We start from the raw sequence: 12,005 nt of genomic DNA, 5'->3' as shown, positions 1-12,005 counted from the left end.
CAATCACTGGAAGTATCACCCCCCGGATGACCCAGCATATGCCCTGGACTGATACCAAACTGACCGCTCCGGATATTTGGGGCCCCTATACACTACTGACAGGAAAAATAGGGGGAGGTTCTTCGGACCCACCCAACACACTTTGGAAATCTGGCATGTGGTTACTGCCCGGCTGGGATGGAAGGGCGTTCTCTCGCAGGCTACACCGTTGTGGTTCACCCAGAAACTGGGAATGCTGTGCTATCAGCCTGGGTTTGATAAATGGGACCTCATCGGGATATCAGCAGTGAGGGATCTGGTGAAAAAGGGAGCAATGCTCACCTTTAGTGAGCTCCAGAAACAATATTATCTGGCGCAGGGAGAAGTGTATAGGTATTTACAGATCAGGCATGCGCTAAAGGCGGCGTTTCTATCTCTTAAAGATATACCAGAGTCATCACCTCTGGAAGACTGCTTGCTAGACGGGCCCCTCACTTCAAAGGCAATATCTCTCACTTACAAGAAATTGAGTAATAGCCTGCCAGACACCTTCCTGAAGCTCAGGGAACGGTGGCAGGATGACATCGGTCCTATAGATGACGAGGACTGGCAGACGGCACACATGTCCCCTCGAGAAGCGGCGATTACACTGAGATTTCGGCTGATCCAGCTTAGGATACTCCACCGATCATACATCTCCGGGACAGTTTTGGCGAGAATAGGGACTAGACCTGACGACCGTTGTATGAGGGGTTGTGGACAGCAGACCACATTCTACCATACCCTGTGGACTTGCTCAAGGATACGTGCCCTTTGGGAGGGAGCCTCAGACCACATGAGTACGGCTTTGGGGAAGTAAGTAATATTAACACCACAACTGGGACTGTTGAATGTTTGGGAGGCGACTGATCTCACGGAGGTTGAACAGCAATTCACGACACTGGGATACACGCTGGTGAAACGGAAGCTGGCTAGAGGCTGGGGGGGTGCGAACCCACCACTCGTCACCTTGTGGGCCAAAGAAATGGATAGATGTATGTTGGCAGAGACTGAGGCTTTTAAGGCTCGGGGGTGTCCCAAGAAATGGGATAGGAAGTGGTCACACTGGAATAAACATCGAGGGGAGCCCTGCGTGTCGCCTACTGTTGAAATGGAGATGCATAGACCAGCAAGTCTTGTAGGAAATGCTTAATGTGTAACCAAAAGTAATGTCTGCTTACTTATTTTGTTGACAACCTTGAATATGTCGTCCAATCATGTTATGTATGGCTATGATTGAAACCAATAAACAAAGTTTAAAAAAAAAAATGTCAGAAGCTCTTATTTTCCTTTATCCTATCCCTAATTGCCTATCTGCTGAGGACATCTTCCACAGTACTGGTCGGCAATAAACAGGGTTCTTACATGGAGAAGCTTTAGACTAAGAGTTGCCCGAACCAGGCATCCAAGTCAGTAAGATATTTCCAGTTACCTAGATGCTCATTGCTGAGATTTATACATGATCTGCAGAATGCTCCCATTCAATAAACATTTGTTATATGTCATTAGTGGCAAGATACCAATCAAAGTGAACATGTCATCTACAAATATGCCTTTTATGTTTCTTTACAATGGGGCACATGCATCAAATATAGGAATTGCGAGTCCTTAATAGCGATGATTAAGGAATTAATTACCTATACATGTAAGTTTTGCAATGAAAATTGCGATTCCTACATATTTCTTAATAGCGAATCGCTATTAAGGAATGGCTTACCGTTCATTCCTATGGGCCTAGAGGCCCATGGGAATGAATGGGATTGCATTCGTAATTTGAGAGTACCAGATAGGTACTCACAAATTGCGCATGCAATTTTAAGGGTGCAAGGAGGCCAAAAGGCCACCCTGATGCACCCCCAAAAACCTGTAAGTAAGCACATGTGACGCACACACATGCCCTAGGGGCATGTGTATGCACCACAATTCAGACCCAGTTATATGCAAATCAGTCTTGACCCTGTGCCTCATGGGAACAGTCCAGCCCAAACTGCCAAGCCAGGTCTTTCCAGAACCAGAAACAAGCATCCTGGGACCGGTTTCTGGGTTACACCCTTCATCAGCCAGGCTATCTTGAATCCAGTGGCAAAGTGAGCAAGGGACCCACATCTGGGCATACTCTGCCAACTTAGGGCGAACAAAGCAAACACAAGGAGTTGATGGACAGAGCGCTGAAACTTTTCAGACACACACCACCAGTCACAGATCTGGGTTGAATCCATCAATATTCTTTAGCTCACTTTGCCACTTCAGTTCAGACCCAGCTATATGCAAATCAGTCTTGACCATGTGCCTCATGGGAACAGTCCAGCCCGAACTGCCAAGCCAGGTCTTTCCTGAACCAGAAACAAGCATCCTGGGAACGGTTTCTGGGTAACACCCTTCATCAGCCAAGCTAGCTTGAATCCAGTGGCAAAGTGAGCAAGGGACCAATGTCTGGGCATACCCTGCCAACCTAGGGCCACTGGAATGGCATGGTGAGCAACAAAACGATGGATTTAGACCCATATCTCTATACTGGGATGAATGTATGACATTGTTCTGCATTCTGTCCACCAATTGTTCTTTTTGCATGTTAATGTCATGCTCATAATTCTGAAGCATTGAGGTGATGGGGACAGTCTTGTGATTGTGATGTAATGAAAGGATGGTACAAACATATGTTTGTGAGTAATTTACTTTGTAGGGTCAGGCTTTTGATCACAATGCAGTCCTGTGGTAGGAACAAGCTCTTACCTTTTTCTGTTTGACTGTGGGGTAGTAGCTATCTATAGTATTCAAAGCTGGTTTTAGGTACTTGAGCTGCAAAACAAAAACACGAGATGAGTTTCAATGCTATAAGAACTTAGCTTTAGGCATCAAAAATAGAACACAGCTTGTCCTTTAGATCTAAAAACCCAAGAGTTCTTGCTTCAATCAAACGCTCCATTCTAAACATTGACTATAATTATGACCCCTTTTTATATTTATGTGAGTCCCCCTAATTATGCCCTCTTTGTTTTTGTTCTCAATTATATAAGTTTACATATCATGAGTAATTTAATACGTAAGGCCATAAGCAGTGCGTGATGGGGGCATTGGTTATGATTAGTTCAGTTTTAACGTTAGCTCATATCATTCCAACACATAACTATAATATCGCTTTAACCGTTGTTTTTAGTGACTACATATGTATATGACAGCGCTTTACCTACACATAATTTTACATGTGCCATAGAGAATTTAACAAAGAAACCATACTTAGACAAGTTTTGTCCAATGTCAGAAGGTGGAGGAGAGCTTAAAAGTACCTTGGTTCAAATCCTGTCTTGCACAAAATCGCTTCTATTTTTGGTGCAGTGACCTTTGCTAGGAATTGTCTGCCCCTTGATACCGAAAATAATCACACCTTGCTAGTTTAGGAAAAACCTCCCTCCTTCATTTGAACTGTATGTGTCTACTGCCTGACAAGACCTGAACATTCTGCTACTCAATGTTTACCCAGTTACTATTTTGTCTACTTATCGTGATCTGAGAAATCTATCAGCTCCAGTTATCAAACATTTTTTTTTCTGGATGTTATCTTGTCTTTTCTAATTTTCTGAGTTTTTTGTGATGCTATATAATGTTGTGTTTGATGAAGGAGGGCTATAGTCAATGCACAAATACTTAAAACAGAAAAAGCAAGTGGAATGAATCCTTTTGCTACTCATGTGACGTGATTTTGCTTCACACCTACTCCTATCTATCAGATATGAAAACTGGAGAAATGTATTTTGACCATTACCTTCTTATGGCAGCAAAGGTAATGTAACTACAGTTAGTGTTATGGTTGCCCTAGTGCTAATACCACTTGCTCCATTTTCCAATACACAAGTAGTGGAAATGGTTTACAGATTTGCGCTGTTTTGGGTATTTTCTTTGCACCAGTTCAAAATTACTTTAAAAAGTCACGAGGGGTTCCTAAACATGATGCACCCTTTGAACCCAAGAAATGTACCTCCTTCAGAGCAATGACTGGATCCCTGGGAGTTTTATATACTGCTCCAGACTTCATATCCTCTACATACTAGTCTACCCCATATCAGTGAACACTGTTGCAGAGGTTTGATTCTTATCACAAGTCCTACTCTAGCATGCCTCCCTACCTGAGGACAAGAACTAGTGTCGAAAGGTTCTGTTTCCAGGCTAGAGCTCTACTGTCCAGATCAGATCTCAATACCACAGAACAAAGGTCACAGTCCAGATTTGTGCAACACATTTTGAAAGTTCACTTACAGTGGAGATAAGATCATTTGTTTAAATTAACTTAGTTGCATTTATCATCTGTCTTGGAAACCTCCAGATTCGCTAGAATGCTGGTGATGAGGTCACCAAGGTAATAGTTGCTAATCTAAATAGTCCAAACAATGACAAAACTGCATAATCCTATTAGTTATCTAGGTATTTGGGTCTCAAATGATTTTACACAACCCTTCACACTTAACTACATTACAACGTTAAGTTACCAAGATCCTCAATAGTTGGCATAATTTACCTTTATCTATAATTGGCAGAGTGGCACTGATAAAAATGATGGTACTTCCATTATTTATTATTCTTTTCTTAAATGTTCTTATCAAAATTCCTCCCACTTATTTTACTGAAATAGATCAATTAGTTCAGAAATGTATTTGAAAAGGGAAGAAACCACGGACGAAATTAACAACATTGCAATTGCGACCGGAAGAAGGTGGTCTAGGGTTACCTCATTTACAAACATATTTCCAAACCGCTCTCTTGGACTGGTGTACATTCACATTATCAGCACAAGATTTTGGCCCTAACTTTTATCTATATCAAATGCTATTAGAAAAAAATACTGATCCAAAATCTTTTATTAAAATCCCTAAACTACCCAAACGCTACTGATATAAGAGTCCTGCATAATCCATGATAGACTCAAACGATTAAAAGAGGAGTATCAATTCACACCTCTACACCCAGAAACTAAATAGCTAAACCACTCATTCAGTTGACAACCCAGGAGGCAGCGACATCGACTGTCCTCCCTTGGACTCCAGAACATACACAAGCTTTTGAAGACTTAAAGAAAGCTTTATGCCAAGCACCTGTCTTAGCGACACCATGTTACGGTAAGCCTTTTACACTCTTTGTTACAGAACGTGAAGGTACTGCCTTGTCAGTACTCACGCAGGAACAAGCAGGATCACACAAGCCATGTGCTTACTTTTCTAGCACATTAGATCCCGTAGCTCAAGTTCTTCCTGCGTGTCTGAAATCAGTTGCAGCGACAGCTCTAGCGATTAGACAAAGCGATTCCATAGTATTAGGACATCAATTGACAGTACAGGTACCACACGCAGTAGAAGTTCTCTTGAACCGGACACAGACACAACACTTGACTATAGCACGACTGACCGGTTACGAACTCACATTGTTTCAGCCACACATAGAAATCAGACGTTGTAGTACATTAAATCCTGCCACACTTTTGCCATTAAGTGGAACAGACCCACTGGCACATGATTGTATTGAAGTCATTACTATTACGACGAAACCCAGACAAGATTTGACAGATGTCCCATTACCAGATCCAGACCTGACACTTTATGTAGATGGTTCATGTATGAGAACAAGTACAGGAAAGTTAGTGGCCGCTTATGCAGTCACGACAGACACCGAAGTCATTGAAACAAATTGTATTGACACATTATCAGCTCAAGCAGCAGAGCTTATTGCTCTGACACAAGCCTGTATTCAAGCCAAGAATAGAAAAGTTAACATATACACAGATTCACGTTATGCTTTCGGAGTTGTACACGACTTCGGAGTCCTTTGGCGAGAGAGAGGTTATTTGACTTCTCACGGTGCCAACATTCAACACGGTCCCCTCATTCAAGCTCTATTAGATGCAATACATCTACCTATTTCAATATCTATCATGAAGTGCAAAGCTCATACAAAAGTCACCGATATTATTTCCCAGGGTAACGACCTAGCAGACCGAACAGCTAAGCAAACAGCACAGAATCAGACTCATACAACTGACTTGACAAAGACAATAGTTCCGACGCCGACACACTGCATGACAGTTAAGGATCCCGCTCTTGATGTAATTGACATACAGACACATGCTACACCAGAGGAAATAAAGAAATGGACTGAATTAGGAGGGATCCAAACCGATCAGGGATGGATGACGAAGGGAAAATCTATATGGTTTCTCCCCGACTCAATGGTTCAAGTTATCATTAACACAATACATAGTCCAGCACATCTAGGAGAAAAAGCTATGTTAGACAGTATTCAACACATTTGGTTCAACAAACACTTACGAGCTGCAGCCAAACAGAAAGTCCGAACTTGTATGATTTGTTGTCAGTTCAACCCAGGTAAAGGCGTACCTGTAGAGCAGGGTGGATTTCAACCTCCCGATCACCCTTTTGAAGTCCTCCAGATGGATTATATCCAGATGGAACGATGTCGAGGATTCAAATATGTCCTCGTAGTTGTATGCGCTCTTTCCCGTTGGACAGAGGCGTATCCCGTCTCAGATTACACTGCCCCGACTACTGCCAAACAATTAGTTTGTGAATTCTTCCCACGGTATGGTTTGCCCCGTATCGTGTACTCAGATAATGACCAGCCGTTCTCATCCGAGCTAATGAAACACATTTCACTCTTGTTAGGCTATCAATGGAAATTCCACTGTGTCCGACATCCCGAGGCAGCAGGTCTCGTGGAACGTCATAATCAGACCCTGAAAAAACGTCTTTCTAAAATCTGTAGAGAGAAAGGTGTCAACTGGATAGTAGCCTTACCGGTTGCACTATTTTACATGAGAATGGTAGCACATTCTCGCACAGGGCTATCCCCGTACGAGGTGGTCTTCGGTAGGCCACCAAATATGTGGGGGACGCCTATACCTCGTAAAATAACTGATGTTGATTGTAATATGCTGACAGATTACCTTGCTTCCTTGATGTCTGCACTACAATCTTGCCGTTCACAGGTAGCTGCAGCCTTTCCCGACAACACCGAGGTAAAGCCCCATGAAGTAGTTCCGGGAGATCTCATTTTCGTCAGAAACTTCGACAGGAGGAGCCCGTTGGAGCCTCGCTGGCTACAACCAAAGCTGGTTCTCCTAACGACGAGGACAGCAGTGAAAGTCGAAGGTCGCAAGGGTTGGTTACACTCGAGTCATATCAAGAAATTTCATGGACTACCATCCGAACTGAACTCTCAGCCCTGCCCCCTTCCAGAGACTGATTCAAAACTCCCCCTGGTTGAACAGACCGAATCTCAAAACTATAAACTGAAACTAAGGTCTAGCAAGTCAGACAATTCGATTGTTTAAGTCCTCTCCAAGGTGAATCGGTTGAATTAAGTCTTTGACATGTATCCTCTAGACCGAATGAGAGAGAGAAATAGACAGAAACAGCTCAAGAAACATGCATACTGTAAATCACTTCATAGTCACTGTATAGTGACATTGTTGATTATGTTTTTCCTAAATCTTTTTATTATTGTTGCAAGTATACTGTTACATATGTACTATCCTATTTTCAAGCGTGCTTACAATGTTACAGCCGAACATTCTTTTAGTGAACTACCTCCACATGAGTTGTCCTATAGATTTGCGCTGCGCAACAACACATTCATTAGTATGTTACACCATTTCCATCAAACCAGCAATGCTACAAATTGTTGGATATGTGGCCGACTCCCTCCCTATCAGAAATACAAAGGAGTTCTGCCTCTCTTTCCATATCCGTTCACACACAATGGTTCCTGTGGAGCATGGTTTAGTTTGATTAACTCTTTAGATTCAAACACTGCAGTTTACCAGAGCAACTGGGTATGGGGAAACCTGAACTTAGTTTTGCTTAAAGCCTGTTATCCTAACAAGGAGGGACTTCCTAAAAGAACAGGAACTGACCTAGAAAATGAAGTATATGGATTAGGTAATTTTACACTTAACCTCATGATTCTGAATGTTGAATCTGAAGCTACACTAGTCTTGCCTGCTATGTCCGTATTACCAGTCAAAGGTGAATTCTGTGTAAGAAAGAATGGTTCAGTACACCTGGGTCATAGTAAATGTACTACTGTGATCGAATTCAGTGATAAAGGCAAGTCTACATTTAGAGCTTCCCGTCACTCCTACTTCATCTGTGGTCACACCGCATATATACGCCTACCCCTAGATTGGGATGGTACCTGTTACATTGCATTCCTTCTGCCACCTGTTTTCCTAGCCCCTCCTGATTACCATAGAAATACCAATCTAGTACACCATAGACCCCAGAGAGATATCCCGATTGTTGATTACACCGAAACAGCATGGGAACAATATACAGACTTCAATAAAGGTCTCTTCCCTTACATAGGTGTTGTCTCAAACAGTAAACTGATACGTAGATTAACTAGAACCCTTGAAGCAGTAGTGAATGAAACTACCTCTGCCCTAGGCAACTTAACAGAGGAGCAGTCTGCGATGCGGATTGTTGTTCTCCAAAATCGGCTTGTCCTTGACGTCATCCTAGCAGATAGGGGCGGAGCTTGTAGGGTCATCGGATCAAGTTGCTGTGTTTTCATCCCAGAAAACGCGCCATCTGTATATAAAGCTATAACTCGTCTTCACAAGATTGCAAACCAGATACATCAGAATGCAGGCACCTGGACATGGTCCGGTTGGTTCTGGAGCGTGTTGTCAGCCTGGGGATGGAAAGTCCTATCCTTCCTAGGTATTGGCCTTCTCATAGTATTCAGTTGCTGCCTATGTCTACAATGTGGACCAGCGATTTGCGGCCTGTGTGCCACATCGTGTATTCCACGTTCAAGTTTTCATTCAAGATCCCGGAAGAAGAAAGAAGAGCAAATGATGTTACATGAACAGATTGATGGATTCCTGAAGATCGATATTTCATGAGGGTCCGTAGGGGACAAGGAGGGAATGAGGAAATATGAATTTTTATGGTCAATTGTGTCCCCTATCTAGACCCCAACGGCTCCATGTACATGCTACAAGTACATGTATGTTCCCTCCATTTCAAGCTATGAAGACGCAAATACAATTGTGTCCAACGTTAATATGTACTCTTTCATATCTGCCATGAATGGGCCAGATATTCCGTTCCTAAGTATGCCTTGCCACCGTCTTTATATGGTATACTTTTCACGTTTTCCAGCTCTGGCAAGGTAGGCCCTGAATTCTGCCATCGAGCTTTTTCTTGCTTCTGCCTCTGAATGCTCCAGCCTGGACCTGCATCTGTATCCATGAACTTTGTCTTACTTCCTGCGCGGCTAACGGTGCCTAGCCCGGCCTGTTGCCTGCCAAAACTGTATTCAGCCTTCAAGTTATCTGTTCCGCTCCTCAAGAAATGCATTCCTGTCTAAGTAGCTTAGGTAAACATCCCTCCAGCTGCAGAGCAAAGGGCCCGGCCTTACTGTCTCCGTGCAAGTAATTCATGACTCTCGTTACCATGGTAGGCCCATGCCCCTCGCATCTCATGTAGACACTTAGACGCTTGTACACGCACTAGCAGTCAGTATAGATCTGTCCGAGAAGACTTTTCCTTCTAGATAATATAGTTCTTTAAACACAAGATATTAGATATGATTTAGGACTAGGTTGTCCTGACACCCCAGACTTCTGTCTCCTCATGTAGGGCTAAATGTCAAGTTCCCTTCACCCTCTAGTTACACGTCAATCACACGTCATGCGGCTGCGCGCGCATCTCTGCCATGTATTTTTGCTGACTTTGCAGGATTCTCTTATGGATCCACCCATTTGTGTCACCATCATAATGACGTTTTTAGTATACGCCTCTATGCACGCCTATTGTAACGCCTTTTTATTACGTATGTGTATTCTTATCAGCTGTTACGCCTCCTGCATCTGTCTTTACTGTAATGCATTACTATATATGCTTTAACCTGTCAATAATGTATTGCTGATCCCTTCCTGAACCTTCGTGGTGACGGAATTCGATTGCCTGGTTCGAACCATCATTCCTTTGTAAGGAATAAATACCCTATTATACCCTCGAATACCACGGATTCTGCCTCTTATTTTTACTGAGTTATTCGTATTGTATTTTACCGCATAAATTAAGTCCAGGTAATTTAAATTTACCACACACTGTAGGGAACTGGGAGTTGCAATTTGTACACAGACATTGAAGAACTGGGTTTCTTTCAAATTAAAGATTTAGTATTACAAGGACAGATGAAATCTTGGGGACAAATTAGACAAGATAAAATATTAGGGGCCATATGTACGAACACATTTTCCCATAGACATAGAATGGGTAAAACCCTTTGGTACATCTGGCCCTTGGAGTCCTGACGCTAATATTCTCCTATCTTCAAATTTCAAGCCTAGTTTAGAAATTGTAACTCCTGGCGGGTCCACTTTCCAAAGCCGTCACCTATGCGTTGTACATCAAACAAATGGCAGGAATCGGAAACTGGTACCATATCGTGCAGCAACATACATATGATTACATAGTCCCGAGCGCTCTTCTAAAAATACAGGAGACTGCGGGCTGTCACATAGATGGCAGGACTATAATAAATGGTCCACCAAGGCAATTCACGGGCGAATTATAAAAGAATGGCATTTTTCTCAAAATAGCAATTGTACTATACCCCCGCTCAGTTGCACAAATTGTTCCCAGAAACCATATCGGATTGTCCTTGATGTAATCATTCAAGAGGGGACTGGTTGCATATGTGTTTCTCCTGCCCAAAATTGACTGTCTACTGGACTAGGGTCTTTCAGTCGATTAGTCAACAACTCGAATGCAGCATAGACCCCAATCCTATGGTAATTTTATTTGGGACCTCTAACACTACTTTAACGGTGCAACAAAAACAATTTGTGTTCAATGCTTCATTAATAGCTAGATCTTTGATCCTACAAAATTGGAAATCATCGGATTCACCAAAACATGCACAATGGGTAATCACAATGAGAAACCCAAAAGAAAGAGAAAAGATTTATTCCCTCATGATAGGGGCTATCTGGAAATTTGGACAAATATGGGGAGCAGAATCAAACCAATAGAGGCAGGTACTACAACATAGCATAAATGAAGAACTAGATGTTGATAACTGGTCGCAGCTATAAGAATTCACAACCTAGTAAGTGAGATTCTATGATCTATTTATTGCATTATATTTATATTAGTACTCAGGTATAGATGACCACCCCCAAATATTAATTAATTACATTTTACATGATGACTATTAATGGCATTTGAATTATGAACTATCATTATATTATCCTTTTCCTTTAATGTTTTTATTTCTTTCTGTTTCTGGAAAAAAATGTGTTGTGATTATATATAGAATGGTCAGTGATTTATACAATAAATAAAGCTTTAAAAAAAACTACAAACCTGCAATAATTTGTCTAGTGTGTATGTGTCACAGTAAATGCTCTTCTTCCAGTTTTTGCTGGTTTGGCGACCTCCAAAGGCTTGGAAGTCATTTGGATTGAACCACCGTCCTTCAGATAAAACACATGGCATACCGGCCCCTGTACAAAACACAAAGAATGCTCATGTCACACATCAAATGGAGAGTCACTTTCTTTTGCATGACAAACCTTACTAAAGGCTTTCAATTCTCTTGAATGTACATAATCTGGGTCAAGATAAGGGACTTGTAATGCTGATCTAGATCACCAAATGTAATTCTACAGCTAAAGATGGACATAATGAACTGATATTAACCACTGAAAAATGTAGATCTGATGAAGGGGTACCCTAATGTGTTCCTTGGCATCAACCATAGATGCTTCTTTTAAAACAGAATTGAGTTCAAAGGGTATGGATTATATGTTGCGCCTTGCGGTGAAGTCTCATTTACTATTAAATACAGATGAGAAATCCGTAACAGGAATGGTCCACAGCTCTGCAAAGTAGTCTTTCTCGAGTGGCTTAATATTTTCAAGAGAAGAAGTGATTTTCCGGTTTGAAGTTTGAATAGATGTCCATTGT

At 42.0% G+C, this 12,005-nt stretch overlaps 1 protein-coding gene across 2 annotated transcripts in view; it reads right to left on the bottom strand.

Moving 5' to 3' along the window:
- The window catches only part of LOC146785479 (nuclear body protein SP140-like protein), a 509,550-nt gene that overhangs the window by 263,265 nt on the left and 234,280 nt on the right, over positions 1–12,005 (bottom strand). For both annotated transcript variants that reach the window (XM_085634556.1, XM_085634557.1), the window contains exons 6-7: positions 11,403–11,542; positions 2,752–2,817 (exon numbers count right to left, since the gene is read on the bottom strand). In XM_085634556.1, the coding sequence (XP_085490682.1) occupies positions 2,752–2,817; positions 11,403–11,542 (206 nt within the window). The remainder of the gene's footprint in view (positions 1–2,751; positions 2,818–11,402; positions 11,543–12,005) is intronic.

The sequence above is a fragment of the Triturus cristatus genome, chromosome 11 (assembly GCF_964204655.1).
Source record: "Triturus cristatus chromosome 11, aTriCri1.1, whole genome shotgun sequence".
NCBI classification, from domain to species: domain Eukaryota; kingdom Metazoa; phylum Chordata; class Amphibia; order Caudata; family Salamandridae; genus Triturus; species Triturus cristatus.
The sequence above is the reverse complement of the archived record's forward strand: the minus strand, read 5'-3'. Positions and strand labels throughout refer to the sequence as shown.